The sequence below is a fragment of the Strix uralensis genome, chromosome 6, assembly GCF_047716275.1.
Source record: "Strix uralensis isolate ZFMK-TIS-50842 chromosome 6, bStrUra1, whole genome shotgun sequence".
NCBI lineage: Eukaryota > Metazoa > Chordata > Aves > Strigiformes > Strigidae > Strix > Strix uralensis.
In genome coordinates, this window is record NC_133977.1 from 13,513,905 (window position 1) to 13,529,132 (window position 15,228).

At 39.3% G+C, this 15,228-nt stretch overlaps 1 protein-coding gene across 10 annotated transcripts in view; it reads right to left on the reverse strand.

Moving 5' to 3' along the window:
• The window catches only part of ANKRD44 (ankyrin repeat domain 44), a 144,114-nt gene that overhangs the window by 19,955 nt on the left and 108,931 nt on the right, over window positions 1–15,228 (reverse strand). For 6 of the 10 annotated variants that reach the window (XM_074872773.1, XM_074872770.1, XM_074872772.1 and 3 more), the window contains exons 17-18: window positions 4,134–4,205; window positions 907–1,108 (exon numbers count right to left, since the gene is read on the reverse strand). In XM_074872773.1, the coding sequence (XP_074728874.1) occupies window positions 907–1,108; window positions 4,134–4,205 (274 nt within the window). Of the gene's footprint in view, window positions 1–906; window positions 1,109–4,133; window positions 4,206–9,985; window positions 10,013–15,228 lie in introns of all 10 variants that reach the window. The other 4 variants (XM_074872767.1, XM_074872765.1, XM_074872771.1 and 1 more) reach the window with 1 other exon arrangement.

Genomic DNA, 15,228 nt, shown 5'->3' on the forward strand with positions numbered 1-15,228 from the left:
GCCTTATGTCTCTAGGTTGCACTTGCATGATCACACGCAGAGAATAAACTGGTATTAGAGGATGTATATGCATTTTAATCCAAGCAAGATTAAAAGATAAACAGAAAGACAATTAAGTCTGGCCCTGAAAATAATTGTTATCCAGTGAGGTATTAATTTCACTTCCCACTAGAGGTCACTGCTATGCTGTACTGAGCACGTTCCCTTTGGCACCTCCGTGTATTTATCTGACAGGTACATATTAAATAATAACCTTTAAATAAATGGCAAATTCTACATATTCCAGTTAATTATGAACTTTGCATAATTAACACTCAACACATAAGAAATGGAGGAGAGTCCCAGCAAAAGCAAGTTCACAAGGTAGCTCAGGAGAAGGATAATGTCTGAAAGGGGGTGAATTTCTGTAGTGTTGCCAGTGCAGAAGGTTGAAAGTTTTGAACACCAGCATAATTTCATCACCAATCAGAGCCTACCTGTATTTTCAACCTTTCTTCCATTGGAGAAACAGTGAGGCAAGTGTTCTCTCTTCCCCTGATTTTTTGGCTGAGGAACCATTAAGAGAAGGTATCATAGGGGAAACACCAGGTATCTTAAGGAATAGGTGGCAATAGAGAGGTATGGTAAAGTGGAGGCAAGCAGGGAAGGGCAGAGCAGTAGTGGTGTGGAAAAATATGGGATTCTGTGTGAGGGATGATTGAATCACAGGGACAGAGGAAAAAAGACAAAGGAAATGAAAGAGAAAGGGTTAACTGTAGGACCTCAACTAACAAGCAGCAGTCCTCAGTACAGGTCAAAATCTCCTCCTGTTTAGAAAAAACGTGCATAGAGATAGTAGGTAGGTAAAGGTAACTGCTTCTGTGTTGAGGGGTTTAAACCACAAGCGCAACATAAGCGTACACTCACCTGAAGCATGGAGGGGGGTCCTTTTGGTGACATTGTCTTTTACAGTGACAGAAGCACCCTGGCTGATGAGAGCTTCCACGCACTCTGCATGTCCTTTAAATGCAGCCAGGTCCAAAGCTGTGCGTCCCTTCTCATCCTTAATGTCCAGATCTACCAGAGACTGGAGAAGTACCTCCAAGGCCTGATGATGACCATTATAGGCCTAGAAACATGGAAAGTGCCATGTAAAGAACACAACTTTTTTCTTTCAAAGACTTTCACATGAAACGTGAATAAAATCCAACACTGTCACAGTCTCCTAAACACAGTAGAAATCACACAGTTTTCTTGCTTCCTTAGGACTCTCTCTTCAACTTAAAAGGATTTTCCCAAATTACACTGTAGTCAAGAAACTGAAAAATTCTTAGTGATTAGGGACTGAAATTATGATTGTTGATTTGGTTTAACCTTCTAATACAACCCAAGGTGAGGAATTTCAGTCAATAATTTGCCAATTCAGCACAGGCAAGTCAACAATTCATTTTTCACATTCTACAATATCTTCAAGGGAAACGTTTACTTCAAAAACTAGATTGACTAGAGTGATGCTGGTCAGAGGTCACATGGACTATCACCTAACTGGGTGCTAAATTCAACATATCTGCTGGTCTCCAACTAAATGAAAGCAATTCTCAAAACAGATTTCTGTGCAAATGCAAACACAAACTTGACCTGCTGTTCATAGCTGATGCTTCATGGAGTATTCCTGCCAATAGGATCATTTGGTAGAACAACTACAGTGGAGAAGTAGATGCGCTTCCAGACCTACATTTGGGCCAACAGCACAAACACAGGTGACACTGCAAAAACCCAGTGGATAGCCCCAGAAACCAGAAACATTTCATTCAGCTTTGCACAGACTGCCCTCCTCTCCTTACTGTCAGACTCACAGAAAACACCCTTTTTATTTATAGATGAACATATAATTAGTATTACCAGAGTTGAACCAATTAATGAAAGCAGAAGAGAAATGCAAACATGAAGGAACCAATGAGCCACTGAATTTCAAGGTTAAGTAGTGGTGGCAGCAGCTTGCTCCTAGTGATCATTGTCCAAAGTTCAAAAGAGCAGGACAGTGCAGATAACAGTTGTTTCCCTGTTAGACCAAGAAGACTACTTAAGGAAAGCAGAAAGGCAAAGGCAGAAAAAGAAAAGCTAAAGGGAGATTAGGGCACCGGGAAACGTATCTCAGAAAATACTCTGACGCAGTTGTCAGCTTTTCTTCACGGCAATTTTACTTAGAAAACAACTAGCAACAACCTGATCTTTGACACAATATGAGGTATCTATGTTGAAGGTGCCATGCAGACTGTATACCCCATCTTCTCCTTGACAGGATAATAAAGTTGACTTTTTCTTCCTGTTGGTTTGCCTTGTGCAGTCATTTACTCAGCCATGACCATAATCATGCACTAAAGCCTCAGCGAATGGCAGGTCAGTATTTTGTTGGCTGCTAATCCACCCCTTGTTTCTAAATCCTGTTTACATTGTAGGGTCAAATGTCTGTGAGCAGAGGCCTTGGCCACTGCGCCATTATCAGCCATTTAACAAGGCTTCATGGTTTGGTGTAGGTTGCTGGCTTTCTGGATCCACATGTGGAGAGATTCGTGTGGACACTGCTAGACCTGGGAAAGGATGGCCACAGGCACCCCAATACATGGGAGGGTTTGAAACAAATGTCAGAGACACTCCTGGATAGCTGCGATTGAAGTGTGAAATAGTGATGTTTTATGTAAGGTTTTTAATTTTTAGACTGTGGGTTTGGGGTGTCTAAGGTGAACGAATTGATGTTAACCAGCAACCGATACAAGAGGGAGAGCCACTGGCAGTGTCCTTGCAAGGATTCTGCCCAAGAGGGACCAGAGAGGAAATGAGTTTGCTGTTTGGCCAGCTGCAGGGCAAGGCCCTTCCCAGCACAGCAATTTATGTTGGTGATAATGCTGGCTGTAACTCCTCTCTGGGCTTAAGAGTGACACTCTCCTTCCTGCAATATTCAAATTGCAGAAAGAAAAGATGGAAAGCAGAGTTCAGTGACAAACTTAGCCTTTTAACCCAACTGCTTTGACTCTTCTTCCCTCAGATTACTCATAGATAATTCAAACATCAGGCCAAGAGCTGTTCTGGCTGACTGGTAAGCAGAAATATGATTGCTACAAAATTAAAACTTGCCCCTATTTTTGAGTAAACAAGTTGGTTTCCTTTCCAGGGGAGGACATCTTCATAGTGAGGTTGGATATTCAGTGAAGAGCCAGTCTGTGAAAGATGTCTGAGGAGAGGCTAAGCGAGCTGGAATGGTTCAGCCTCAAAAAGAAATGGCTCAGGGTGGGTCTTACCAATGTATATAAATGCCTGATGGGGGAGCAAAGAAGACAGAGCCAAACTCTTCTCAGGGGCGCTCAGTGACAAGACAAGAGGCAATGGGCCCAAATTTAAACACCGAAAATTGCATTTAATGCAAAAAAAACCCATTTTTACTGTGATGGTGATCAGACATTGGAATAAATTGCCTGGAGGCTGTGAACTCTCCATGCTTGGAGATACTCAAAATGTGATGGGGCAGAGCCCTGAGAAAACCTGCTCTAGCTGACTCTGCTTTTAGCACGGAGGTGGGACTAGCTGACCTACAGAGTTCCATGTTAGACTCTACTATTCTGTGATTCCCACATGAAAACTGTGAAGAGAGATCATGAATCTTGAGCTCTTGGGAAAGGGGAGCTATTGTGATCTATGAGGCCACATGTGCTGGATCCCGTTTTGATAGTGCAGTTTCCGCGGCACGCTCCCAGGGCTCTGCTGGGGTTTAAGCATGCTTTCCCACACCTTGCTGTGTACCAGACAGTTTCTGGCACTCTGCACATCTCCAGGAGAACATCAGAGTATCCCATTCCATGATCAAATCCATAGGCACAGGTTTCGGCCCCAAATTTATAAACTAGTTATAAATAAAAGTTGCAACTTTCCATTTAATTTCACTTCAGTGTCTGTGTCGTCAGTAAGAACCAAGAGCTTCAACTGCCAAAAACTTAATTAATGATTCCAGCCCAGACCCTGTTTTTTGTTACATCCAGGCCTACATCCCTTCCCAGCTTTTTCAAAACAAGTCTGTGATTAAATTTGCTTCAAGCACAGAGATTAAGGAATTATTCTAGGAGATATGATCAAAGACTTTACACATGTCTCATACTTACAGCTAAATGCAAAGGACTTTTCGTAGCCGCAGAATCAGATTCCTCAAACATATTGTTAGTTTTTTCCAGAAGCTGAAAATGAAAACAAAACAAAACAAGTCTTAAAACATCTTTGCATGAGACAGGATAAGTTCTCATGGACATCAGCAGACAAAGATATATTTTGTCTTCAGATGTCCGCAGTGTATACTGAAGGACTGTGAGGAGTAAATACTTCACAACCTTTTCTGTAAAGTATTTTCAAGTTTTTCCCCACAGGGTAAAGTTATAAAACTAGTTTAAAAGCTTGTTATGAACATCCTTATCCTGATTAATTAGTTTCCCTGAAATCATAAGGCCTACTTGGGTGAGAAAGGAACCCTCAGAAGGAAGGACTTGTGGAGTACAGCCCCCAGTAAGCTTACATCGGAAAAAGTGCAGTTTCATGATTACACAGGTAATGCATATGCAAGCCATGTCTGATACAGTGCTTCAGATAATTCTGACACATAATTAGTGCTGGGAGTAATTATAACTGGGCTGTGAGTCATTCACAGTCATTTTTATAATTTATCAAAGTAGAACCTGCTCCTATAATGACAGTCTTCCGAAATGCATCACATCCTCGAACTCTTACAAACATCTAATAACATGCATTGCACTTTTATATGATCCTCTTCAATTCAAGGGATCCCAAAGCATTTTAAGGTGTCAAAACCATTTGAAATTTCTGTCCAAGCAGAAGAAGTAACTATGGATTAGCACCACTCTGCAATAGCACACGAACCCTGACAACTTATCCAATTGAGACTGCAAAGAAGATCATACAGAGTCTTGACAACAATATTGATAATTCAACATTTCTTGAGTAGCACTGTTCATGTGCATGGCCTTTTACTTAATAACTACTCAAAGAGTTACTGTCCAAATACCTTTGTGACTGGAAAATAGAATATTACAGAAAATTAGTAGTAGGAGACCATAAAAAGGAAAGAAAAGCATGACAGGTAACTACAACTGACTTGTAATGTTTCTAAAGTTACAAGTCAATTTTTCACACAGTTTTTTTGAGGGTTTTTGTTTGTTTGTTTTGGATTTTTTTGAGTAAGGAATTGATGAAAAGACTGAAAAAGAGGAAAGGAAGTTTTTGTGACAATCTGGACAATTCTAGGGTATGACAACATGGAAGACTCTCCAAAGAGACCACTGAAAGCCTACAGTAGGCTTGCCTACGCTGCAAGATGATGGATGGCACATCCTAAACTCTGACATATGCCTGAACTTTTGGTGTAATAAATTAGTCTTTAATAGAGCTGTATCAAGGATAAATTTATACAAAAATCAATCTGGAATACAAGCTAGAATTAATAATGCATAAGGTGTCACAAATCTCTTATTAAACCAGGACACTAATCTGAAATCTATGAAAAAGCTAGAAAATTAAGCAGTAATTTCATTTATTTGTATATTTTGTGCCTAGTAAAACGTCAGGACTGGGAAAGAAAAGTGTGTTGAAGCAAATACCACTTATAAGCAAGTGGGTGTGTGTATTAACCGGTAATACAGATTTTAACACTTCCCTGCAGCTAAGGCGGAAAAAAAAAAAAAAAAATCAAGTCCCACACCAGTTTTTCAGTAGGTTTGGGGCAGAGTTAGGAAACACATTTGGTCTTACCATGTGGAGCCACCTCCAGTTTAAAATATTGTTCTTCTCTTATATAAAAGATAGCTATAAACAGGATGAAGCAGTAGCCAGCTCTGAATACATGAATACATTCTGATTTTCTCTACTGAGTAAACAAACTAAAAAATTCCACCAAACCAACCCAAGCACTAAGACTGTTTCTCTATCTGCCTAATACTGGCCTGTACTCTGAGTCCATAAGGCCAGCACAGCAGACTAATTTAATCACTTTTAATTACATTTATCATCATCTGTTGAAATGCCACGATCAAAATCTTAACAAAGAAATACTTCCTTTAACCTGTCAGAAGGTTCCAAAAGTCTCCTGGAACAAGGCAGGTAATTGCCTTTCGAGTAGATGAAAAAAAATCACACAGAAAATTGACAAAATTAAGGCTCTAAAGGAACAAATTGTGGGATTGCAGAGCCCCTCACAAAAGGCATCTCCATGGCTTAGAGTTAAAGCAGCTTTGGCTGATGCAGACTAGACTTAATGAGCTTATTACTCCTAAGGCTGAACATCTCCATCATAAAGTCAAGCATAAACAGGAATTCCATGGTAAAGCTGGTAGCGTTCAAGTACATAGCCATACAGTGCGAGAAGAGAAATTATAAAGGAGAGCAAGAAGACACAGCACTAATAATTTTTTAGTATGCCTTGTTAAGCACCGCTTTATAACAATTAAAACTAAGTCACCTGAAGGATAAACATCATGTGCAAAGAGACAAAAAGTGCCAGGTCCAAGTTACCAAGCAATTCTCCAGTTTCACCAGTGTTTCTATGGTTTTAAGAATGTATTTATAGTAAATTCTATGTATTTGTAATAAGAACACATAAAACAGTGTGTCCTTGGGGGCTCTAGCTCCATAATGCTTCCATCTTAGAGCGTACTTGTAAGAAGCTACCCACAGTTGCATGTTTTTAAAAAGGTGAATTGCTCAAACTGTTTGCGCTGACAGCCATGGAAGCTTAAATCCACAGACCACACAGCGCAATCCAAGCGTGTCTGCTGTGCTGTGACACATACCTGCCTGTCAGAACCTGGCCAGTGCTTTTCACTGAAGACAGACAAGTAAGCATCAATTACTAACAGTTCATGGTTAGTGGTGGCTGACTGGAGAATGTCCCATCGTATCTCATTTCTAATTTCTTGTGCCATTGAAATTATGTCTTTTAGCTGATTGCATTTCTATATCTTGATTGCAGATTTTAAGCAGATGTCAGAATTGTGCAGAGACACTGCAAGTGAAATTGATGGCACCCTTCTCTCTGGTGAGGTGATAACCTTTTAAAAGGTAAGGATACCCATACTCTCTTCTGCCTCTTGGAAATTCCCAGCATGACTCCTTCACTTCCCATAACAGTGCTATTTAATACTGTATGTGATTATTTTGTAAAGTCTTCTTCATGCTCTTAAACAGGAACTTGAATGCTTTGGGAGTGAGATGCAGACAAAGTAAGATAACCTGTCAATTATTCAGTTCTATTGTTATAAACTAATAGCACTACAAGGCTGCTATTATAAACTGTCTTCTCTCCCCCAGCTCTGTATGAAGATTAATAACTTTTACAGTTCTCACTGGTTTATTTGTACAGTAAGGGTATTTACAGGCATAAGAGGATTTACTGCTTGATTTTAGTCTGTGGTTATAATAAAGGATTATATGGCGGGATATGGTGTGAGATTTTTTTTCCCCCTCCATTTTTTTTTCTGACTCAGATATGCCAGTTAATGAGTCAGGATACTTTATATGATTGTCCTTATAGACGATAATATATTCTAAAAATCAGCTCTGGTCAAAAAAAAAAAGGCAGCTTCATGGAGCATCGCGGTAATTTAAAATTACCATTAGGCAGAAAAGGAGATAATATTTTCATCATGCATAAAAGGTTTAAGCTACACTTTTAAAAGGAAGATGTCAGAAGAGACTTCAAACCACAGACACTGTAACAATGGGTGCTATCTCAAATCCTAAAAATGAACAAAACGCGTGATTCTGTAGAAGCCATCATGCACCCACACCTCTAGGCACAGCCATTTAAGCGCACTACTGGTAGTTATGTCAAAGGTTTGAGCTAACTACCCCTTAAGTTAAAGTGACTTTTCTTTGAGAGTTTTACTATTTTAATGAGTAAGGCAACTTGTATATTCCAACACGCCTACTTCCAGCACTGTTAATGAACTTCTTCAGTTTGGCGCTACTAATATTAATCGTAAAATGGCAAAACATTAGATTGCATGTGTAAAATCTGTAAATGGCCTTTACTCTGAAAGGTTATTAAGCAAACAGCGTTCAGAAATTTTCACACATGTGAAGAGCTGATCAAAAGGCAATTAAGACAAAAGAAAGAGTTGAACATTGCTCTTCTGCAATAATTACATAGCAATGTAGCTTATCACTTACAAGGTCATTCAGAAGTGGCAATTACTAACAATTTTTAATGTCACTTTCATAACTAAATAAAAGTATATCAGCTAGGATGTAATTTTTAATCTCATTTGTCCTGATAAATTGCAATAGATAATTGTCTCTACTGGGAAAAAACATACCAGCAGCAGCTTCGTTTAAATAAAGGCTTTTCCAGCAAGTAGCAAGCACAAGACTGAAGAGTCTCATCATTTTTTTCAGATGAGATAGAAAACAGTAATAGATTTAACTTCTGTACTACTTTATACCAAGGAAACACATTTTTAAATCTCAGAATTATTCTTGATTGAACAATTCAAAGGTGAAGAGGTACAAACATATCCTTGAGGGGGACAAGCAATCCTATAAGCTCTTTCCATATTTGTAAATATAAATGATCAAATTATTTCAATTTGATCAGGTTAAAACCAATACATATCCTTAACCCAGTGTCTGATATGTTCCCTAAAATCAGGCTTTAAAAATCAGATTAATCAGTATTTACATCAATTTCACTCATGTGTGTAGATTATGGGTGAAGTTAAAATAACATAAGCAAGAAGTTGTTTCACAAGAGTTTAGGTAGACTGAGTCTGAAGAAATTTATTAGTAGGTCCATGCAACTCTTCCAGTACAAAGTTTAAATATCCAATACCTACCAGAACAGTCACCGCCATGCAAATGGGACACTTACCTGGCATATAAGAGAACAACGTTCAAGTCTTTAAACATATCTAAATCTCAAAATTCAAGCAGACCTCCAGGCCACTGGCTGTTCTCATGTGGGACACTAATCTTCTGTTGGAGCTCTTCCACTTCATACAAAATCATTTCATATTAAGACATACGAGTGCCATACTCAGTGGGTTATGCAGAAGATTCTCACCCAGCGAGTACTATACGAAGCAGGACAGCTCCAAATGAGAGTGAGAGATCCCACCCAGTACCAGCCAGCATAATATGTTGGTCACTTCCCGAGATGTACAAATCCAATTTCTTTGTCAGTCAGGGCAGAGATTTGAACCTGGAACTTTCACACTCCAATCATGTATATCATGTTTCTTTCTGGCCAGAAATTCTACCTCAAAGGTTCTGTAAAGCCTCATACTTTGATTTAAGGACCCTCTTACCCAGTGAAAGTTTCGTAAATTTCCCACACTTGTGTAAAAGGTATAGGAAGGCTTTTACTTAGAGAAATTATTATCCTTTAAAACTTTCCTTTTTAGCCAGAAAATTCAAGCACTGGTGAAATACAGTGACAGTCAATTTAAAAAATGTGCATTTCAATGGTATTTTTGCTACTCTCCTCTCATTTGTGCCTCTACTGTGAAATACACACAAGTGCTTTTTAAATTCAGACTCACTTGAAGATGTGGAATTTACATTTCTTCTCTGAACCACTTTGAAATTAGCCACAAACTTCCAGAAAACAGACAAGTGTTGGTTCCATTTCACATTACCAAATGCAAAGTTACTTTAACATCCAGAAAAATGTCATGCCAGTCAGGTACGTGCACTTGACTCACAGCTCCTAAGACTGACTGAGGAAAAGCAACAGACTTCCTAGCAAAGCTTGAGCCTGTAAGCAACAGCAAGAAGGAAATCCAATGGAAATGAAAGCAGCACACATGCAGTTGCTTGAAGTACATGGCATGCTAGTTAAGAGTTGTGATTCTTCTTCCTCAGGCTTTATCAGAGTGAATACAAGGATTTGCAAAATACTAAGAAGTTTAAATAAAAATGAAAATACACAACATGCAATCATTTTTCATTTACTCACTATATCCAATGGAGTTTTGCTTCCAATCTAATTAAAAATGTCAATTAGAATAATTAAAGACATAAGTATTCAAGTAATGGTAATCTGCAAGTGTTTCTTGGTTTTTTGTTTTGTTTGGTTTTTCCTGTAGAATAAACTGCATTGCAAGCAGTGCATGAACAGAATCATAAATCAAGACCTCATCTTGCGTGCACCCATCTCTGCACTGTTCACCTACGGATGAAAGACTCCTGAAGCAGTAAGACTACTGCCTGCTGTCAGACAGCTCCTGTGAATAGACACCAGTTGCATTGCTTCGTAAGGGATGAGGGGAGAGAGGAAAATAATGAGAATGTTTAGATCAATCTACTCCATTGACAAAATACAGATATACAGACACAAAATACACACACTGTGGGAGACTTTGCCTAATGAAATTAGATTGCTTTGAAAGCCTACAAAAACCAACAGACCAGTGATAGTTTCTTTTTGAAAGTCTGCTCATGCAGGCAAACATCTTGCTTTGTATAAATAAGCCTGATTACACCCCTAAAATTCCAGTGGCCACAGCTCATTCTGAGCTATACGGTCTAATGCAATGCCATATGCCATGATCAAATGCCCTTTTTCATTGGATTCAGTAGATTTGAGGGAATCAGATATTCTTCACACATTTAAACACCACACACACAGCTACACAGACAGGTATTTAAGGCAACAGCAGAAGTCCATGACCTCCTTCCAAACTGAAGAAAAAATGTCTCCTGTACTTCTGCAAGGGCCTTGTTATTCTCTGTCAGAAGACAGCAGATGTTAAGTGCCTTGCTTCTCCACCCAAGGAAAATAAAAATATAAACTAAAAAAAGAAAATCTGTCAGAGAGACAGAAAATAAACCTCAGAGATGCTAGGCAATACTCCTATCCCTACAAGCCAAAGTGCCAGCAGGGTGCCAGAGCACATGGTAAATTCCTGCGCTCATTGAGTTCACAAGTAGCATTAGCTTTCTAGAAAACATTTTTTAGGATCAAAATTATCTAGTTTCCAAAACACAAAATCAAAGCCAAAATGCACTGCTATAAGCTAACATATACCAGTATAGCTAGGATGTAGAGGCTCCTATTGATCATTTAACCACTGGGTACATATCGCACTAATGCTGACATCAAAACTTAAGTGATTAAATCAATCTGCCATGATTTGGGGGCTTCTAGGACTGATAGACAAATTAGGTTCATTAAAGTTATCTTCAAGCATTAAGTTCCTAAGTTCTTTTCCTTTTTAGAACCGCTTGAGTTAATGACTTTGCACTTCTCCACCAAAAGAGGAGCTTCCACGTAGGAAAAGCACTCATAGACACAGATACGAAGTCATTCACCACACGAAACACTATCACCACTGGTTTCAGACAAAACACTCCCTTTAAGAAAGAGGGTGTTGGTCGTGGAGAGGGACAGGCATTTATAAGGAGAAAACCCAGAATGTAAAGATTTGGGTCAGAAGGAGGCCTAGAGGCTGCTGCTGGACAAGCATCCAAGCCAGATCGCCATGTGGCAAAAGGCTTTTGAACACCTATCCTAACCACACTTGTGATTCACTCATCACTAATTACCAGTGTCCTGCTCTCAGATGGATGAATGAACAAATTCTTGTTGATAAGAGACATATATAATTAGCAGCAGCCACATCAAAGATTTATGCAGTCTCTGATTTCAATTTTTCCACAGGTTAAGGAACCAAATGTTGGAAGGCACGGCTTAAGGCTTAACTATTTTCCAGTGGCAACAGCCCGTCTAATGAAAGGCGTTTTCTTTCTCTTCAAACCCAGCCTCTCCTTTCATGGCATGGGCATTTTGGCCTCCTGCTAGCAAGAAATCTCCCTCTGCCCCTTCTCCCTGACACACCCAGCCGTGCGCATCGCCTTGCTTCAGGCAGGCAGGCAGGCAGACTGAGATCTGCCTTTTCTTTTGGACGCTGTTTTCGGTTAAACCATACTTCCTCCCATCCTCAATTTCTATTAGCCAAAGACTGAATTTCATTTGCTGATGGAATAAAGAGAAGAGCAGATTAAAAGAAAAAATAATCATCAAGTCTTACAGTCAGAGAGGAGATTTCACTACAGGAGACAGGCGTTTAATTCTGTTTGCCCTAACACTGCACAGAAACCTATTTTTACCAGCACAAAGTGCTTGACTGGCTCTCCAGATAGAATTTTAATGTGAAATTACAATTTCAATTTCACTCTTTTCCCACCACTAAGGATTTTGTGATAAGAGATCATTTCAATGAAAAAACCCACCATATTTTTCTTTTTTTCAAAGTAGTTTGGTGATGTGATCAGCTCTAAAATACCAGCTAGCGATCGTGACCGATATCCCTGACTACGGAACACCAAAGAAGTTAGTCCCAATCTTAACAAACGTGAGGTTATTTTTAGAAGTAGGGAAGCAGATGGGAGTTTCAGTTGATTGCGAGCACACATGCCCACCATTCAGCCTTTATGAATGGCTTCTTACAGATGGAGAAAGAATTCAAGAATCTGCTTCCACTCTCCTCTTTTTAGCAACATCACATCATTCCTTGCAGGGCAACTACCCCACTAATATCCCTGACAACCTAAAGGTCCTCCAGGAAAAAAAGCTTCTGTCATTGAGCTCTGTGGTTGAACACATAAACACACATTTTATTTGTTTGGGTCAAAGGATATGACGTTTTCACTCTTAATCCTCATTTCTCCTAATACCTTTCCTCTACCCACAAAGCAATTTAGCTAAATTCTGGCCAAGGTATTGGGCTCACAGTAAACACAGAAGTCAAAAAATGAAAATATATTTTCATAGATAAACTAGCCTTTCCTAAACTGTACTCAAATGTGTAAATATTTTGTAATGCTGAGGAGCTATGGTGCTTGAAGCACAGATCAGATCCCTCAGGGAAGGAAACTCCACTGGATACTGTATCTTCTTCTTCCAAAGTTGTTTTTTTAAGTGACCATTTATTTAGAAATAAGCTATTTTAGATACCTGCTATAAAAACTAGGAGGGAGAGGGGAGGAAAAAATTAATCTTGCAAGGTCTTTTATAAACTTGACATGTTCTGGAACACTAAAAATTTCCCTAACATTTTGCCAAAGTTCGGTATTAGGCATGTAGAGAAATATTAGTAACCATTACTCATAAAATCAAGATTATCGTTGCACCCACTTTGCCTTACTTTTGATCAGAACTAAAGCTTCATATTTTATATGCACTGCTTCCTCTAAAGAGCCCATAAAGAACTGTCTTGTTCTAGGGAAGATAATTCCTAGATACATTCATCTATGAGCTATCAATAATAAACCAAAAATATTTACCCAAGGGATAAAACAGTAAAATAAGAGTTAATTTGGCACTGAAAAATAATGTTGTTATTTCAATAATCCTGACCGAAAATCTCTTCTTCAGGATGGAAGGGATTGGAAATATTTTAGGAGTATTACGTCAGAGTTCCTAGGATACAAATTAGTGGTTCAAAGTTAGCACTTTTAAGAAAGACATCAATTTATCTTTGTTATTGCACATGTGAAACCAAAATTTAAAATCTCTTTGCCTATCTACAGACATATTTACATTGGAATTAGGGCTGCTGGACTCCCACTGTTCCTTAAGTAAGAGCAAATAAAAGTGTTGTGAATCTTACTTTTTCTTTTCATTAGAACTGAAGACAAGAAAAACGAGAAAAATGTATTTCCAAGATACAGCAACAAAACTAGTCAAGTACTCCTCAGACACAGCCAGCTGTCCTTGTGCACCTACTCTACACTAGTCCACCAAGTGAACCTCCAGCATTAACTGGAATCGGCAGCTGCCTCCACCATTACTGAGGAGAGCCCAGTGTGGCTCAGAAGAGAGAAATGAGGCAAATGGCGTTGCCGATTTTCTGGCTTTCCATTAGATAAACAGAGGCTTGAGGACTAAGATGGCATTTGATGACTTACTGTTCTCTTTGCTACGCTGTGTGGAAAAGAAGAGGTCTCTAGATAAAAGTCATGCCTAGAAGCAATTAAACCTTAGTGGATGCTTCATTCAACTATGAATAACTAGAGCAGTCAATGTACTGTGGTTAATAGCTACCAGAAATAAAGATCATGGTTCATGACAAAGTCCTTGTCATAGGTCCACCACAGAGAGCACAACAAACTGTGACCAAGCTAACAGTCAGCCTCACAAAGCAGCGAGGCTCCTTTCCATCTGTACCAGATTAATTCTTATGGCAGCTTTTACACACAGCCTACAAATAGCCATGAACCACAACTCTACCAAAACTAACTTGATTGCATTACAGGATAGTGATGTCTATAGATGACACTAGTTTACCAAATGAAGCACAGGAATCAAGAATTGTCTTAACATCTGGGAGTCTCATATTGGAATATGTGGATAAACCTAGGCACAAGGATTATTTTCATTTCATGCCCACAGCATAATTACCTTTCAGCCACTCAAGACTTTGGTCCCGACCCTTTTGCCATCCTGAATCCAAGCAATGCAAAAAAAATCATCATAAAGGCGGTGCTCATATCTATTAGTCACTGTTATGAGATATAAGTTCTTACACTCAAGCCTCAGTAACTCCTCACAGCTAAGGGACAAGTGCTCACATGAACAAAACAGAATCACCTTCTCCTGACAGTAGGTGCAAAGATGACAAGTCCTGGTCCTTCTGTTGATTGAGCACACATGCTTTCTGGTACATTTAGCTTTTGTATTTCAGAGAGAAAACAAGATGTCTGTCAACCTCTGAAAACCAATGGAAAAATCCCAGTCCCCACAGAACTTTCAGGGTAGACACCCTAGCACACAATAGTGGCCCTTTGCATGCAATAGGCTAAAATTTGTAGCAGTTTTCTTTGACCACTGTACACAGAACAGCTGTATGACTACAACTCTGCAAATGATGCTTGACCTTGGGTTTGTATACTGCAGCTAGTCACAAATATGGGAAGACCGACATGGAAAAACATTGAATTTCTCTGTCCAAATATAGAACACTTGCTGCACAGCTGTCTCTAGCCCACAGTTTGCATTTCACCCTCCAAAATTAAAATAAAATCCAACACCTCTGATATGCATTCCCAGCTCTTCCTTTTGTCTGGCAAGCCTAAGCAACACTAGGACTCAATAGCAGCTCACTGTCTGCAGCTGATATGTTGCCAGAAAACATGCACAGCAACAAGCAAAAGAAAAGACAGGGGACCTTGCTCCATGCCTGCTCCACGCTAGTGGTG